This window comes from Perca fluviatilis, chromosome 8, assembly GCF_010015445.1.
Source record: "Perca fluviatilis chromosome 8, GENO_Pfluv_1.0, whole genome shotgun sequence".
NCBI lineage: Eukaryota > Metazoa > Chordata > Actinopteri > Perciformes > Percidae > Perca > Perca fluviatilis.
In genome coordinates this window covers 26,207,922-26,226,838 of record NC_053119.1, presented here as the reverse complement: position 1 = coordinate 26,226,838, position 18,917 = coordinate 26,207,922, and the positions used below count along the sequence as shown (strand labels likewise).

At 42.8% G+C, this 18,917-nt stretch overlaps 1 protein-coding gene across 1 annotated transcript; it reads left to right on the top strand.

Moving 5' to 3' along the window:
• Positions 1-41: 41 nt before the first annotated feature.
• On the top strand, positions 42-16,994 carry tmem86a (transmembrane protein 86A). The gene is made up of 3 exons (XM_039807654.1): positions 42-186; positions 9,436-9,700; positions 11,103-16,994. The coding sequence occupies exons 1-3, from the start codon at positions 166-168 to the stop codon at positions 11,528-11,530; spliced, it is 714 nt and encodes a 237-aa protein (XP_039663588.1). The 5' UTR covers positions 42-165; the 3' UTR covers positions 11,531-16,994.
• Positions 16,995-18,917: the final 1,923 nt, after the last annotated feature.

Below are 18,917 nucleotides of genomic sequence, written 5' to 3'. Positions count from 1 at the left end.
CCACGTAACGGCTGGTCTCTCACCTCCTAGTGGACGTCGGACCGCCCACAAGAGCGAGGACAAAACAATCGGCTTCCCTCATACAGTACAACTTAACAGGAGGACCCAAGCCAAATTTTGATATTAAAGACCTTTCCCACCGGCACGGACACCACCGAGGGAGACATGGTTTCTCCGGTAACAGTAGTGAGTATCTGTTTCAAACCAGCGTTGGTATTTTTCCCACACTAAACAGGAGCGGTAGGGGTAGCTAGTTTAGCTACATGGTAACAACACTTGAAGATAAAATGATCCATCCGTATTAATGTTTCTATCAATAATTTATACGTTCATTATCGACTGCCTCGAGTTACTAATTCACTGTTATTTATTATTTGCGTTATTCATAGCATATCATGTCATACTTTGTATTCGAAGGCCAGTGCATGCTCATTTAGGTGAGAATTAGCAGTAAATAAGAATGTAACGTTATGTTCGCTGAGAACATGTTCAGCCTGGTGCCCTCGGACGCCCAGGTTTTAGGCTAGTCAGCGACTTATTGCTTCGTTATTCACAATGTACCTCTGAATGCGTAAAGCAGGAACTTTTGTTCAGCGTAGCCGTTTCCTTGACACGTTTAAGCAGCGACTGTTAACGCTGTTTCCGTCTCGATATTACCATAGACAGTATATAATATATTACACGAACAGACGTTTTCACAAATTTCCCAAAAGCAGCCCCTGACGAAAACGAAAACCTATCATGTGACGACCTTTTTTGTCTTCTTTTTTTTTTTTCCTCTTTCCCTTTCCTCCAGTAACGCATGCGTCGAGCAGTGCTCTGCTTTGGCTGCTTTTCTTCTCATCTCCTTTGCTGTAGCTATGCATATATCCTACATAGACTATATTGTTTTGCCTATCCATTTGCTACATAATTGACCCAAGTGCCACTACAGGAAATTGGCCATTTTGACCAAAAAATAAAGTGACAGCTACATGCATAATTTAACCGGCCCTAGCATCCTATTACTTTGACAGAGCTGCTATGAAATTTTACCCCATTTGCAGGGGCCAATTTGGCCTGTAGTAAACCCTGACATGTAGCCTCTGTGGTTGCAGTGAGAGGAGTCTGTGTGGAGGAATGCTTGCCATACAAACTGGTTGCCTTAGTGATGATGATGATGATGATGATGATGATGATGATGATGATGATGATGATGATGCTGTGCGGGTTCTGGGGTTGCTTAACTATAAAGCTTATAACGCCTTTGCCACAGTATTATAGTGAAAGGGAGCCATGCTGAGTCCAAACACTGTTGGACAGCATAGTAGGACACACATCTTCTCCCTCTTATTTGAAAGAACAAAAGTGGGCAAGCAAATGATATTGACTTTTTGATCATCAGGAAACAACCATTGTAAACAAAAGCCAATTAATCATCATAATTTTGCTATATAGGGTCCCATGACATGGTGCTCTTTGGATGCTTTTATATAGACCTTAGTGGTCCCCTAATACTGTATCTGAAGTCTCTTTCCCGAAATTCAGCCTTGGTGCAGAATTACAGCCACTAGAGCCAGTCCCACAATGAGCTTTCCTTAGGATGTGCCATTTCTGTGTCTGTAGCTATTGAGGAGGAGGGAGGGTGGGTGTGGGGGGGGGGGGGTGTGTGGCCTTGACCAACTGCCACTTTGCTTGTTTGAAAGCCATGATGTCTCTCTCTCTCTCTCTCTCATGGGCGGGCCAAATTCTCTGGACGGGCAAAGCAGAGAAAGGGGAGGGAACCTTGCTCCTTATGACCTCATAAGGAGCAAGATTCCAGATCGGCCCATCTGAGCTTTCATTTTCTTAAAGGCAGAGCAGGATACCCAGGGCTCGGAATAAAACCTCATAAAGTGAAATTTTCATGCCATGGGACCTTTAAATTGGCCTTAGTACATCTACTTAAAAAGCAGCTATATTTAGGCTTTTTTATGTCTGATTTTAAAACTAGGTTTTTATAAAGACTGCCACACTCCATAACATCTGGTGAACAGACTTTTGGTGGACTGCTCTTAAGGGAATTTATCAACTTTTGTCCTTTACAGATTATCTAGAGTCAGCCACCTGCACTTTAACTAATGTGGACTTTGCACCTGCTGTAGGTCACTTCACTTCGCTTTTTGGCTTTTCTAAATTAAATGTTTTTTGAGTTGTGACTATTGTCCCTTGTCCCAATTTTTTTTTACTGCACTAAGTATTACATTGATTGATTGATTTATTAGACAGTGACAGAAATAAATGCATAACAAAAATGCCAACACAGTGACATTGTACATTTATCAGAACTGTCGAGGATAACACAAGAAAGTTACAAACTTATTTCCATTGTGGTCCTACACTCACTTTAAAAACTTTATATAGTTCAGCAAAAAGGTGATGTTAAAAAGATACATTTAGAAAAGATTACCCAACTTTTAGTTTTCCTTTGTGTGGAAGAACACCTGCATATATTGTACTGTGCTGTACTGCTCATCTGCAACTGACCTCAAGTTATCCTTGGAGTTAAAGCAACTGTAAGAGGGATCCTTCCAACAGCAGTGTTGTTGTGTTATGCTACATAGAAATAACTTGTCATATGACTCAAATGCCAGCTGTGCCTGCCAGGATCATACTTATGTTACAGTTCCCCTCTTCCAAATGGTGTACACAAGACTTTACAGGTTCTTTTTTATTTGTTTACGTGTATCATGTTTCTCACACTCGGCTAGCGTATGACCTAGAATGACCCGGAAAAATTGAATAGAAGTTCACCCTGGCTGGATGGCATTCAATGCTTCAATGCAGTGCTTTTTTTTTGCTTTATGGTTGGTGAAGAAGTATTAGCGGCTATCAGCGTCTTGGTTTTTTTCCTGTACTGCAGTTACAAGACGAGTTTGGGCTCAAGTGGCTGATAGTTTGGTCGGGTACAAAAGTGTGAACATTTGTTAACATGTTATGATATTCATTGCTAATTTTGTATTTTGTTTTCACACACATAATGCATTATATGCAGACTGATCTCATAAAGTGGCGTATGTATGACACGCCAATTCGTATGCCATTTTGGCGTGTTATCAAGACGCATAATCGCTTTTAGCGTGTTTATCAACGCTGTTTGGCCTCCATTGACCTACATTACGGCGTGAATTATCGCCGCGCGAGTAGTATGAAAGGACGGAAGTCTGCGGAGGGAGGATGGTTGGCGTGGTGGATGGGTAAACCACAGGACTTTCACCCAGGAGAGCCGGCATCGGGTCCTGCGTGTGGTGTTTATCAACCGTTTTATTTATTTATTTTTTAATAAAGCCTTCCCCAATGTTCTTTTCCTAAACTCATCCGTTTATTGTTTTCCTAAGCGTGTGGACGTTGGTCACCGTTGTGTTTTTTCGTATTTTTATACTAAAGCCTTTCCCAATGTTCTTTTCCTAAACCCAACCTTTTTTTATTTATTTTTTATTTTTTTCTTTCACGCGTGTGACGTTGTTCTCACGCTAGCACGGCACGTTCTCGCGACAGCACGCCACGTGGCGACTCCACGTGGTGTGTATGTTTACATCCGCTGTATACAGCGTAGACATACACGTGGAAAGCTCAAAATGCGTACAGATAACACGCCATTTGACTTTAGGAAAGTGGCGTGTATGTTGACGCAAAAAGCCATTATGTCATGTTGCAATATGGTAGTCAGCTTTTTTCAAGTGATTCTGCATCATTTGTTTTCAAGTTTCAAGATTCTAAATCCTTTATTAATCCCACAATGGGGAAATTCACACTGTTGCAGCAGCAAGGGACAGGGGGAAACGTACATAGACACAGATAAATAGAATAAATAGTAAAATGTATTTACCGTATTGTTAGCTTGAAACGTACATTGATTTGTAGTTACTTTGAAATAATTTGTAGAAAATTGTTTGTTTGTTTGGTACCTTGGAAAAGGCAGCCATTCCATTGTGTTGTCCATTCCAGCAACAACAGAAACTACCGCTTGTCAGTGACCATGCAAATGCAGCCAATCATTTACTATATTATTCTTTACAGAGGACAGAGGCAGGTGTTAGCAGCCAGTCAGCATGTGCTACAGCTCTCCTGCAAACAGCCTTTATTTTTAATGTGATCATTCGGATGGCAAGATGATAGTGCAGTGATCCATTTCATTTGCCTCCCAAATGAAGCAGTATGTTATGTTATTTTATGCTGGCGAAAGCTGACTGTCACACAGGGCTCATAGCCGTCACTAATGTCCCCTTAAAGGGGCGTTATGCAGTTTTGGCCATTTCTTCTCCTTTTTGCTCGCGGGTTTCTTTATAGAGCTCCCCCTACAGCTTCGGAATAGATATTTGGCAGCTCCTATGTTTACTTGTATCTGAGTCCTCGCTCGGTCAATCTGCGGTTTCCTCTTTCTCTGTTCCTCCGACGATGCTTTCCTAGCTTTCTGCTTCTTTTTAGCCGGCTCAGCCATGACGATAGTGTGAAAAACTCAAGGGGGTAAGCGAGCGTCTGGAATGCGTAGCTCCTATGGCGCCATTTTGATGCTAACAAGCATCACCCGCCGTTAGCATTCCATTGACTGCCATTCATTTTGACGTCACTTTGACAGCGAATAACTTTACATCTGAAGCGTTTAAAGACTCTATTTGTCCATTGTTCATTTCTAAAGAAACACGACAATGTATTAAAGGCTCCATTACCTTGTACCTCACGTTATGGCTCCGTAGCAGACCTTTTTGTAAAAATAGACTAACGATTGTGTCATAACCAAGCGACTTACTGTCGCATAGTAGAGGAATTACCGTATAGTACAGGAGAAGCTCGCAGGCAGTTTGTTCTTACATTAGCGTTTTAGGTTTAATTACTGATGTTAACTAGCATTTTAGTTAGCAATAATTAGCCTGCATCTATGTTATCTCCTTACATATACCTGGGTGTTTTTTCCGCTCAAAGGCGCTAGGGGGGAGCGAGACGACCACCATTCAACAAGAAAAAAGTCATATAACCATTCCAATGACTCCGAAGCTTTTCAGTTAAGGTAAATTAAGCTAAAAAAAAAACTGCATAGTTCCCCTTTAAGTGTCCCTGCAGGCAAACTGAGGCCTCAATCAACGTGAGTGGAGTAAGTTACAGCCGAGACGATACCGTGTCGCAAAACCCCCGGCAATCTCATTCAGGTACAAGACACTGAACAGGAGAACTCGGCTGAGCCCGAGAGAATGAAAACCATTATATCCACTGTAGACCAGTTTATGAATTTCACCATGCAATGAGGCCTTCTTGATGTAAGACTGTAATGCAATGTATCAGAGAAGAAGAATTGCATCAGATATTACAGCAGCGACGGTAGGTGATTATTTGACAAAAAACTGCAATATTCATAATTTAGATTCAGAACTGTTCAACACTGTTGGAGATTTCAGTCCAGCTAATGATACAATGAAATAAACATTACTTGGAAGATTTGAAAGAGCCGCTTTTTAATGATTTGGGGCATGTCTCTCTCCTACTCACAGTCATTTTCTTATTATCTAGATACAGTAAGTTAACATTAACAACAGTGAAAAAGGGAAAGTGCAAAGTATGGCTCAAACGCAGCATGAATAGGACCAAAGGTTATGGAAGTCTTTCTCCCACCTTCCTCCCTGAAATCTGTGTTCACCCTCCAAATCTCCTATTATCTCCCCACACACACACACACACACACACACACACACACACACACACAAATAATTGCTAATAAATAAAATAATGTTTGTGATCAGGGATCATTGAGCCTAACTATCATTGTGGCTTGGCCTACTGGTCTCAGGCAAAGTAACCTATTCTTTCACTGTATGCTGTTAAATAATAGAAAGGCTCTATCTGTGTAATGATCCTGACAGTACAGCAGCAATATGTTGTGTTTTTTGGTGTCCTGTGCTTAAGAAGTCACCGGGGGCCTGATACACAGCGTTATAATATTTGCTAGTCTGAGAGTCCTGCCAGTTTTATCTCCTCTGCTTGGCACCCATTTGACCGTAATGGGATAGACAGAGAGAGAGACACACACACACACATGATTTTTTAGGTACCTATTTGTTTTATGAAGGCCATTGAAAGTAAATAATGGAGAGAAGAGGAGTGCATTCACATTATACACCTAGCTTTAGTTTTGCATTAGTGGGGAGATTCCTCTGGACGAGACATGACAATATCTCAATTGTATATGTAAGCAAAAAGCAAAATATAATTGTATTTAAAAAAAAAAACGACTTAAAACTAAAGCCACTATAGCAGCTTATTTTGATACTTATCTCAGCCTTGTCAGATCACCCTCTGGGATCTTATGATGGTGGTAAACCTGTTCTTCCTTTTTTTTTTTTGTGCCACTTTTGGTAGACAGCTCAAACGTTACAAGAAAAAGACTGAAACTGCCCTATGTTTGTGTAAGACCAATTATAAATTAGAAAATGAAACACACAGTGTCAGAAAGAAGCCATGGAAATATAAACAAGTACACACCAAAAAAATCTCGCTGAAAAGACAAACTAATTACTGGTACAGCGATGGTGAAACATAGCACGTTAAAGCACTAGTTAATAACGATGTAAGCTGTCACTTTAAATTGTTCACTAAAATCCCTGATATATTTGGAAATGGTTATCCACACTTTGGGAGCATAGTTGAAAATGAAATGTTTCTGGCTCTGAACAGGTACCAAAAAAAACAACAACCCACAGTGGAACATCTGAGTTAACATGAAGGCACACCAAACAACAGGGTGTCTGCATTCTTTGCCAGTCCTGAGTCATTTTAGAGCTTAATATGCTCTTCAATCAGATCTTAATGATGCAGAGAGCTAGCATAGTTCAGCCTAAACTTGAGTGATAAGGCCTCACTGTTGAGTTTCTTTTGGAGGAAGCAAGATAGTGAGTACATTGTGGCTTCTTTTTTTAAATTTAATTTTTAATTTTTTGAAGGATGGAAGAGAAACATATGAATTAACTTGGCAATATTTCACAGATGAAGTAATGCTGTTTTGGTCACTCTATGATGCGGGACATAAAGCTTAAAAGACATTAGATAACAACCACAACCAAGCTTGTGTTTTTTGTCTCAACACGCTTGTGACCGTGTGTGAACTTGTGTGTTAGCCTAAATTGTTTTCCAGCTGTGTTAATCAAATCAACTACACCAGGGCAGGCTTAAGGTCAGACATTTTGACTGAATCCTGTACGGTAATTTGGCTCGCTATTTTATGGAGCGGTTGTACAATCAGGCCCTCCGCCTTCCTCCACTCCTCCAGGTTGCATAAACCATATGAACTAGAGTGACCCCTCGTTTTCTCTCACCTCCTCTCCTTCTCCCCTCTCCCCCCCAACTCACTTGTCCAATCCCAAATCCGACTGTCATCTGAATGCTTGTAACGCCAACCCGCTCACTGTGCCCCTCCCCTAAAGCTTCGCTTCCCCATGTTTCCTCCTGCTTCTTCTTGTCTGCCCCTACTTACTTATTCTTTTGTGAATATTGCAATCGGAGCATTGCTTATTCGAATCATTTTACTTTACCACAGAATGTTTGTGGAGAGGGTTGCAAAAGGGCCACTGGAAAATAGTCACTTGGGACATCAAAAAGCAGCCCACAGTCTTTTCAACCCTTTCCCTGTTGCACTGTGACCCCCGTCTTCGTCCTCCTATTCTCTGTCTTTACTCGTATCCTCCCATCTCTCCTCCAGTGATCTAAACTCTAGTGAACCCTAAGTCTGCATTCATTCACACAGCCTCCCAAATGAAGCGGTATGTTGTGTTATTTCATGCTGGCGACAGCTGACCGTCACGCAGGGCTCATAGACGTGGCTAATGTCCCCTTAAAGGATGTAGTTTTGGCCATTTCTCGCTTTTTGCTAATGGTTTCTCTATAGAGCTCCCCCTACAGCTTCGGAATAGATATTTGACAGCTCCTATGTTTACTCGTGTCTGAGTCCTCGCTCGGTCAATCTGCCGTTTCCTCTTTCTCTGTTCCTCCAGCAATGCTTTCCTAGCTTTCTGCTTCTTTTTAGCCGGCTCAGCCATGACGATAGTGTGAAAAACTCCCATCGCTACCTTGCTAGCCGGTTCCTGAACGGGCGTATGTGTGCAGTGCCGCGAAGCAATTCGTTACATCACGAGACCTGATATCACAAGATACTTCCTGACGCTGAGGCCGGGCAACTCGCCGACCCAAAGTTGCAAGGGTGGTTTTTCCGCTCAAAGGCGCTAGGGTGGAGCGAGACGACCACCATTCAACAAGAAAAAGTCATATAACCATTCCAATGACTCCGAAGCTGTTCAGTTAAGGTAAATTAAGCTAAAAAAAAAACCTGCATAGTTCCCCTTTAAGTGTCCCTGCAGGCAAACTGAGGCCTCAATCAACGTGAGTGGAGTAAGTTACAGCCGAGACGATACCGTGTCGCAAAACCCCCGGCAATCTCATTCAGGTACAAGACACTGACCAGGAGAACTCGGCTGAGCCCGAGAGAATGAAAACCATTATATCCACTGTAGACCAGTTTATGAATTTCACCATGCAATGAGGCCTTCTTGATGTAAGACTGTAATGCAATGTATCGGAGAAGAAGAATTACATCAGATATTACAGCAGCGACGGTAGGTGATTATTTGACAAAAACAGTAATATTCATCATTTAGATTCAACTGTTCAACACTGTTGACTCAAGCATTAGACGGTGGGGCAAAAACACAGGTCTTTCCATTCATTTTGATTCGATGGGGGGGGGGTGGCGCGTTTAGCGAGAGCAATTCTCAGAACCATAGGTGGGTGGTCATTCTAGAGGTGTTGTGAAACCTCTTTCTAGCCCTGTTTTTTTATTTTTGTGACCCTATTAGGCCTCGTGTCTTTAGACAGAAAGAAATATGACCGGTAACGCAGCGTGAAAGACGAAATTGAGACTTGAATATGCTGCACAGTTCTCAGGAACATGAGATCCGAAGAAGAAGGTGAAGCAGAGGAAGGAGAGGAGAAACAAAAACAAGATGGGGGAGAGAGTCAAAAAAAGAGAAGAAAAGGTTACAGGGAGTCAGAGAAACAGCGTGGAGCCTTTTGCATTTCCCCTTCTACTTGCTGTTTCACTTCAGCCACAAAACACGTGCATGTCTGACACAGCGATGTAAACTAGTGACCACACAGCCTGAAGACTGTTCCAGTCCTAACTCAAACCACTCTCCCAAACAAGCAGAAGTACTTACAGTTTGCTACTTATGTTTCCCCTTTTAATCACAGATGAACTGTTAAGAGGTTTTTGCTTCCTGTGATATATCTCAAGCCTTGAGATAAAAGCCCCTTTTAATAAATATAGTTTAAGGCAGAATGACAACAGTGTCACATTGCTCACTGAATAGAATCACCTCATGTAAGTGTAACCAGTTATGACTAAATTTATAATGAAAATATTTAATCTGCTTTCAGGTCAAGAGTGAAGGCCCCAAGCTGGTGCCATTCTTTAAGGCAACCTGTGTATACTTTGTCCTGTGGCTGCCCACCTCAAGCCCATCCTGGTTCAGCGCACTTATCAAATGTCTACCCATCTTCTGCCTCTGGGTGTTTTTACTGGCACATGGGTTCAGCTTCCTCGGTGCTCACTCCAATGCCCGCAAGATCTTGGCTGGCCTCATCTTTTCTGCTCTGGGTGATGCCTTTCTCATCTGGCAGGAGCAGGGCTACTTCGTCCACGGTAAAGAGAAAACCTCCTACACTGAGTCGCTTTGTTACAATTGTCTCATTGTTTGTTTGTTTTTCCTTCAATTTGGGCCTTATTTTTGTAGTTTTGACCATCGTTGCTTTTGGTAATAGCATCATTGCAGCTGGAAAAGACAATGCTATAAAAAAAAAAAAAGAGGCAAAAAAATAATAAGCGGACAGTTAATCATAGATGTTTTAAACAAACAGATTAGAGAAATAATTAAATGTGTTTTATCAACAAATAAAATCAGTTACAATGTGACCATAACCAATAGAAACACTGGCCAAAACTACAAATGTAATAATCAAGTTGTAATGAACATACACTACCGGTCAAAAGTTTGGGGTCGCTTATAAATTTCCATTCCATTCCATTACAGACAGAATACCAGCTGAGATCAGTTGCATTGTTTTTTTTAATCAGGGCAACAGTTTTCAGATTACATTATGTGCTTACATAATTGCAAAAGGGTTCTTGACTGTTGTAGAAAGAAGTGGCGGATCGTTAATGCAATATCTACATTGCCCATTATCAGCAACCATTCATCCAATGTTCCATTACATTCTGTTTACTAATCTGATATCATTTTAAAAGGATGACTGAGAAAACATTGGAGAACCCTTTTGCAAGCACATAATGTAATCTGAAAACTGCTGCCCTGGTTAAAAAAAAAAACCAATGCAAATGATCTCAGCTGGTATTCTGTCTGTAATGGAGTGGAATGGAAATTTCTAAGTGACCCCCAAACTTTTGTAGTCTCGTGAGACCGTCCTGATCTCGCGAGCTCCAGTTTTCTACTCGCAGATCAGGCTGGCATCTTTGAGATAGAGAAAATTTGGAGCCGTTCGCCAAACGACCGACCAATCAGCTTTTGGTTTTCAGTGTGACGCAACAAGAAGCAACTGTTCAATCTAAACAACATGGCAGCTTCCACGGATGAGATGAGCGTAGCTGTCGCGCAAGTTTTATCCGAATTAGAAAGTATTCCTTCATTGAAAGAAGAGCAAAAAAACACAGGAGGCTTTTCTCGGAGGAAAAGATGTTTTTGCTCTTCTCCCGACTGGTTTCGGCAAGAGTTTGATCTGATTGGCTGATTTGGCCCGTCTATCACCACAATAGACAGATGGTTTATCCAATCAGCTAACCAGTATTTTCGCCCCTTCCCAAAAGTTCTCCAACGGAAAGTTCCCAGATGGACATGCCGAGCAAATGCGAAGCAATCCATCTGGCGGAGTCAGGTTAAAACTTTTGACCGGTAGTGTAAATGATCTTTCTTTTTTCTTTTTTTACCTCATCTGGTGTCATGCTTCAAGCCTTATTTTACAGGATGCTACTCTGTAGGATTGCATTTAGATTTAAATAATACATATATTTATATATGTATGTCCTGCAGGCCTTCTGATGTTTGCCATCACCCACATCCTCTACTCATCTGCCTTTGGGATGAAGCCTGTTAACGTGTCTGCTGGCCTGGTGATCACTGCGGTGTCCTCTGTGAGCTACATGCTGCTCTACCCCTACCTGTCTGGCCCCTTCACCTACCTGGTGGCCGTGTACATCGCTCTGATCGGCTTCATGGGCTGGAGGGCCATCGCAGGCCTGCAGCTGACCAACGACCTGTGGACCTGGACCAAGCTGTGCTCCTGCCTGGGTGCCGTGCTCTTCATGGTCTCCGACCTGACCATCGCCGTCAACAAGTTCTGCTTCCCCGTGCCCCATTCGCGTGCCATCATCATGGCCACCTACTATGCCGCCCAGATGCTGATAGCGCTGTCGGCCGTTGAGTGCCAGGACGCGGAGGTGGCCAGGAAGAGAACGTGAGGTGCCGCAACGTCCGCAGTGAACGGCCGCGAGGGTGGGAAGATGGCAGCGGCCTCCGGCCCTGAGTGATCACGGACACATCTCACTGCCATATCCCCAGCCCTCAACCCTCATCTCAGTGTGACGCTACCACGCCGTTGTTAGCATGACAACTGGTTCACGACGGTCTTCACATGGCTATCGCCCTACTACCCCACTAGCATGGTAGTCTCACACTCGTCTTCTTACCACGAAGATATGGCAGTATTATCTTCAGCCTCTCTTACAACAGTCCTACCTGCCTCCTCCGATCCTAGAATGGCTGTCTCTCAACCTAGTTACCATGGAGACAAGCATAGTTATATTAACCTGCTATATATATATATATATAGTTTAGAGTATTAGAGTATTACTTTACTTTTAACTGTTATGTTTTAATTTAAAGGGGAGCATGTCACTGGGGACCTTCGAGGAGTGTGTGTGGGAGAGCGATTGTGTGTGTGTGTGTGTGTGTGTGTGTGTGCGTTTATGTGCGTTTGATTAACACAGTCCCATCACACACAGTCACCACACTGACTCCCGCCACACATCTACGTTATGTGGTCCAATAACACAATTTTAACATCTTATTTTTTGTCATTTTTTGTTGTTGCCTGAGACCTTGTTAAAAAGGGATTTGTCTTTCCCATTAGCTTTTCACTCTCTGTTGCTCTTTTTTTTTTTTTCCTGAGTTAAAGCTGTGGTAGGCAGTATATTTTTGGCATCGTTTGGGCAAATATTCCATAATAACCTTTTAGCATATTGTAATTCAAGTGGTCTGAGAGAAGACAAGACTCCTGCGCCTCCGCTTGGCTCTGTATTTAAGCTTTAGAAAATCTAGACCGTGACGGGAGACTTTAGCCAATCACAAAATGCACTTAAAATGCTGGCTTTTTTTGTTTTTGTTTTTGCTTTCTGCCTACTGCAGCTTTAAGGGTGTTATTGTTAAAGGAGAACACCACCTAAATTAAGAATTCCAATATGTTATCTCCATGGCCTAACAAAGTTCAATTCAATATTTGTGAACACTCTCTCTCAAAGCCAGAAACCAGAGAAATAAGTCTCAAATGTCATTAAGTATAAAGTCTGGAGCTGCTCCATAGACAGTGAATGGGAGACTGAGAGAATGAGGGATTTTGTGGACCCACAGAAGTTTTTCTTTTTTACACCCAAATGAACTTTGTTCTATTGTAGTGTTCTCAGAATATTCCCCTGGGTGCGCTCATTGTCATCTGCTGAATACCATCTTTCCCAATTCATTGTATTTGGAGCAGTTCCACACTGGAATTTGGTTCATGTTTACTACTATGTTAGACTGCCTTCGACCATGGGAAAGTTCCTCTTTAAAGTCAGGAGCATATTCAAACCTGCTTTATTATCTGTAGTCCCTTACATTTCATTCATAACAACCACACTGCCTTTGTGTAACGCACTTAACATCCTCAACAAATCCGCACCCAGTCGCTTCAAGTGAATGAATCAGGGTGTCCTTATATAACTAGATGTACAGAGAACGAATGACAGAGACAGAGACAAAAAAGTGACGCAACGGGGTGAAAAGGCAAGCAGGGGTTAAGTTGCGTGACTGCCACAACCGCCGCGTATTGTAGTTTTAGTAATCGAGAGGTGGAGGTTGTTTGTGGGAGCTTGGTTCTTCCTGCTAAAATGTTGTTGACACTGTCCTGCCGTCACAAAGAGAACACAGTAAACATTGTAGTCCCAGCAGACCACAGTACACATTCTAACATGCTGTACGTTGAAACCTGCTGTTTTACAGGGATTTTGCCTGCCACTTTTTTAGAAAATGTTGACACGCTCACAGACACACCTGACACCTACGACCCCTGCCGATTTGAATTATTAGGAAAAGTCCACGGGGGTCTTATTGCTGAACTAGATCAGCCGACCCATGCTGTCACTGGCCTGAAACCATGTTACTGGCTGCAATCTTTTTGTTTATCGTGTGTGTGTGTGTGTGTGTGTGTGTGTGTGTGTGTGTGTGTGTGTGTGGTATTTTCAGGCATTCACACCCTCGTGACGACACACACACTATACATACAACACGCACATAAACATACACAATGCCCCGGGGCAACCTGACTGAAAAAAAAAAAAGAAAGAAAAGGAGATGAGGGAACTGACTTGTCATGTGAGGGAACAGTTTTCCCATTATTCCTAATCCTTCTTTGTCACAGGACATTTTATCAGCTTTAATCCCGCAAAATCCACCGCGGCAAATCCCAGACAGGTCAGCTGATATTTTGCCTTTCATCTATCACATATTTCGCCCTCTTACCTTTTCATTTTGTTTCACCCACTGCAAACGGTTTATGCTAGGGTGAAGTATCTCACTGAATATTGAAGAAGTGTACTGTAACACTTTGCTTTAGATGTGTACATACATGCATGGTTTGAGTGTGCGCGCATGTGTGAGAGTGTGTGTGTATTGTCCTTGTCTTGGCTGTTGAGTAACGGGTGTGTACCTGTGACAAGTCAGAACCAACTCCAACCTCTGCATGTGTTTTATAGCATCCCCCCAATGTGTTGTCAGTTAAGAATGACTTTAAAGTAGTATTTGATGGGAAACAGTATAATCAAACTGGGGTATATCTACTCTTTAGGTGTAATTTGACCTTAGTCTCGCTTTGCCCCAGACCCTCCCCCAACGCGCGCTGAAGGAGGGTCTGGCTACTCCACATAGCATTCGGCGATGGTGGGAAAACGTGCTCTGGTTTAACGGCATTTCTTTAAACCAATCAGAATCGTCACGGGCGGCGCTAAGCTCCGCACGGAGCCGCTGCAAAGTAGTCGTGCGGGAGAAAACTCCGATTGGACAGATAGTCTAGCTAGCTGTCCCAATATACCCTGCAGATATCTGAGGAGCAGACAACAATAGTCCTCATTAATCCACCGAATTTAAAATCCCAACACAAAGAAAGCGTATAGAAACGGAAAATACATGCATCCGGAGCAATCCCCGGAAGTGGAACGCGAAGGATGTAGACTAATTTGACCTTAATAGTAAGTCCGTTGGTGGACAAGCCTCCTGTTGACTATACCCTGTACACCACTGGCATTATGATTAATACCCCTAGCAGTTTGTATCCTGGAAACAAAAAAATAGCAAAGGGCCAGCTTTTGCTACTTGATGGTTCAGTCCACATTCTCCTTAATGTGATATATTGTGCTGTGTACCAAACAAACGGGCATATAAGAAAGAAACAGACCCATGGAGCGGTTGGTTAACACACCCACATACAGTACGCACAGGAAAACATAACGCATATCAAAACACGTTTATGCATCGCGTCGGCCATCATGACAGATCTGCAGGCAGACCATGGTGTTGACACTTCTCGAGGTTTCTTAAACATCAACCGCAGCACACAGTCTTAGTCTGACCAGGAAAGAGAGTCAGCACAAGCGTCTATTCCTGACGCTGCTTTGCCGGATGGTTCCTCTCTCGCCTTTTGCCCCGTCAGCATGCCCGTCCGCACGACATATATCTGCTTCGTCAGTCAGAAGTGTGTTTCGGTCCGTCTGTGTGACAACTTGTCTTTGTGTTTTAATGACTCCTCCCTGCATCGCTGCAGCGTCCTACTCGGCAGCAGAACTTGTTCTGTCAACAATTCATATAAGCCTTTGTGCGGAAAGACATCCACAGGAGGCTTGCTAGCAGACATGCATTTGTCTGCTTTCACGCTCTCTTAAATCAGGGTTTAGTGGAGTACAAGCGGAGATGCTGGTTAACATGATTGACTATCTAGTATGCAGTCTGAAGTAAGACCACCAGGGAAATGAGGAGATTGATTCAAGCCGTCTTACTCATCCTTATTGTGCGGGCAATTTATGTAAGCGCTGCTTTCTTTTGTACTCGTAACACATTTTGTTCCTACTGGCAACATGCCAGAAGAGTTATCGTTGAAGTATTTCTGAGATTGTTTTCGTCGGCCAATCCACACTTTGGATAACCTCCGTGACTTTGGAAAGCGAAGTGGCTTTTCTGAGAGCGATAAACGAGTGGCAGCCTGTAAAGCCAGAACTCAAGCACCACATTGTGTCAGTAAGATGCCAGTTAGTATGCCTATCTGGATGATTTAGTTTTAAATACTCACTCTGTATCTCCTCCATCGTTTCTATTTTTACTTGCCTTGGGCGCAGATAACCAAAGCTGAAAGAAGAATAGAATAGTTGTACCGAGGGGAAGTTGTTAGCATTAGACCTCTCATGTATCAACCAACCTTTTGTTTTGCAGTAGGCAGAGGTCACGTCGTTGGTGCAGGAGAGCATCTGGCCCTCTACTTAGGAAGGGGGTTATTGTTAAGCTATACTGTAGCTGTAAACGAGGCGAGGAGGTGAAATATGACACACAGGGGAAGACTCCCTTTTCCATCCCGTGCATTAGCTAGCTGCCATCCTGTCCCCACAGATGGCAGGCCAGCAGGCGCATCGCTTCACCTCAGCCTGTCAACAGCCCTGTTGTTCTGAGCTTTGTGCGTGCAGACAAAAGGGACCTGAGAGAGCTGTGGGAGGCCAGTATGGTTCGGCCTGCTCTATGAGTAGTCAGCCAGAACCAGCAGCTATTGTAGTAGCAGAGAGGGCCCACGGTTCCACTCGGTCGCCTGAATAAGTTGGCACTTTTCCTCGATTTGAAAGTTTTCTCTCTCTCTTTTTGCTATTGATCTTGTGATGTTTGATACGAAACCTGTCGCTGTTAATGTGCTGTGCCCATTGTCACGCAGCACGGTTACATTCAAAACATAGCTGTAAAGTGTGTGTGTCTTTCCTCACGCATGACAAGTAGGTGGAGATGAATCCTCCATGTCAACACATCTACAGCGATGGGAGAAGTGCACACTACACACCCAGGTGGTTTTGGAACTACGACTGACAGTCCTCCGGCATCAGTAGCTATAGTGTTAAAAACATGGATTGTTGTGTACTGTATCCTTTTAAAGTATATGCTCCTATATGTATTTCTTTGCATTTCTGTTTTTATGAGATACAACAGAAGCTACTGTTTTGATGTTGACGGTTTAAGCACAAGAAAGGGACGCATCGACGCGTGAGAGAATCAGCATTTTTCTTTAAAAGGCATTACTTGCTCTTGAAGTGTTATCCTTTTATTTGCAGAAAAGCAGAATGTTGTGTTTGCCTGTCACTGTGGAAAGAGCTGGATTTGTTTTCCACGAGTAACGTTAGATTAGTAACGTTAGGCCCATCAGAATGCATCATTTGACTTAATTTAATGTACACATTTTTTTTTTCTCTTATTTTTTATTATTCTATGATACACTTTACCTTGTCGTCCTCGATTTTTCACTTTGTGATTTCTTTCTTTCATGACGGTAGAGATGAAATAGTTTCTTTGCTGTAGTGAAACTGCTATGAATGTGAATATCTATTGGAAAAATAAATGCAGTTACAATGCAACTTCAACATTTCATCCTTTTGATCTTTTTTGTTTGTTTCCTAGAATACTAGGTACCACATTCAAAATGTCAGCTGATATTTATAACTGCCCAGTGTTTTGTGTTTCTACAGAAGCTGTTGGCCCTCAGCAGCTAGAGTGCCATTAAGGTAGAAAGGACTGGAGGACAACAGAGAGCTCTGTTCTAGTAACTGCTGCACTCTTTTGTCTGGCCGAGGTGGAAAATGTGCTTTCAACAAGGCTTTAACTTTGTGGAAACTCATTCAGACCGCTTCCAATACTTTCTCTTACCTTCTCTCGGTCTGTCTGCTTTTTCCTTTTGTAAGCACGCACGCACACCCACCATCAAAGAACTCCAGTCTTCTATGTTCTATGTGAAAAACACTACAATTATCTTACTGCTTTACAGTATTGCCTCATTCAAGTTCAGAAAAGCCTTTTTAATAGAATTTATCATGTATCTATTAGTTTTAGTCATATAAATGCAAACATGATAAAAACGTCAGGGGAAAAAAGGATGTGAAATGCATTTAGTTCCCTTTGTGTGCAGAAGCTTTTAGTGTCTGTCAAATACCTAGATTGACTATTCAGGCTTTTCACATCATACGACTTCCACCTTATTGTGCTGTAGCTGAGCAGTGGGGCGGTGGGGGGGTAACCAGTGACGTCGGTTTACTGCCTCTTGGTGCTTAATTGATTTGAACCTGGCAACCTGACATTGGCAGTCCCCTGGTGGCTGTATAGAAATGGAGTTTGTGTGAGCCAGAACAGTGACGTCAGGATGGAGAGGGGTCTTAACCTCTCTCTGTCTATTTACCAGCTCCTTACCGGACCTCACTCGCTGTCTCAAGGAGCAGCAGACCACTCAGAGGCAATGGCAGGCCTCTCCAACCTGAGGGAAGCCAACACACACTGCAGTGGGAAAGTATAAAGACACTTTTTGTGTTTCTACACATTGAATTAGAAATTAAACAATCACATCGAACTGGGCTATCTAGCTTCAAAAATCTCTATTTAAACCATATTGGACAAACAGTGTCACACTTGACTTTTTAACATTTAGTGGCCAAGTCGTAGGACAATGCAGCAGGACAGTGATCCTAAACATATAGCCAAGGCCACCAATGAGTTCTTTAAAGCTTTAGTGCATAACTTTTTGATATTAATGAACTTCCGTCACATTAAAGGTCCCATGACATGCTGCTTTTTGGATGCTTTTATATAGACCTTAGTGGTCCCCTAATACTGTCTCTGAAGTCTCTTTCCCGAAATTCAGCCTTGGTGCAAAATTACAGCCACTAGAGCCAGTCCCACAATGAGCTTTCCTTAGTATGTGCCATTCCTGTGTCTGTAGCTTTAAATGTTATTGAAGAGGAGAGAGGGAGGGCAAGGTGGAGGATGGGGGTGTGGCCTTGACCAAACATTATGTCTCTCTCTTTCTCATAGGGGGGCCAAATTCTCTGGGTGGGCAAAGCAGAGAAAGGGAAGGTAACCTTGATCCTTATGACTTCATAAGGAGCAAGATTCCAGATCGGCCCATCTGAGCTTTCATTTTCTCAAAGGCAGAGCAGGATACCCAGGGCTCGGTTTACACCTATCGCCATTTCTAGCCACTGGGGGACCATAGGCAGGCTGGGGGAACACATATTAATGTTAAAAAACCTCATAAAGTGACATTTTCATGCCATGGGACCTTTAAAGCCGTTGCCAAATGAGTTGCTACAAAGCTAATTAAGACTATCAGCTCCACACAACTCTCTCTGTATTTCTCAGTATGGCTATGTTCAGAAGATTGTGTCGTCCGGCGACTTTCGCGCGCAGAAACTCAAGTGAAGATAATTACCTCTTCTGAAGAGCCCATACGTTTTTTTTAATCCTGCGTGTCCTCCTTGGCTACTAGCAACTGAATGGAGGAGGGGTGAGGGCTGTGCACGATCA

What these genes read in the sequence shown, in the direction of transcription:
- tmem86a (XM_039807654.1), top strand. Translation starts at nt 166, where the DNA reads ATGGTTTCTCCGGTAACAGTA. An exon ending in TGGTTTCTCCGGTAACAGTA is followed by an intron (nt 187 to 9,435) that starts GTGAGTATCTGT and finishes ATCTGCTTTCAG; the next exon opens with GTCAAGAGTGAAGGCCCCAA. An exon ending in GCAGGGCTACTTCGTCCACG is followed by an intron (nt 9,701 to 11,102) that starts GTAAAGAGAAAA and finishes TATGTCCTGCAG; the next exon opens with GCCTTCTGATGTTTGCCATC.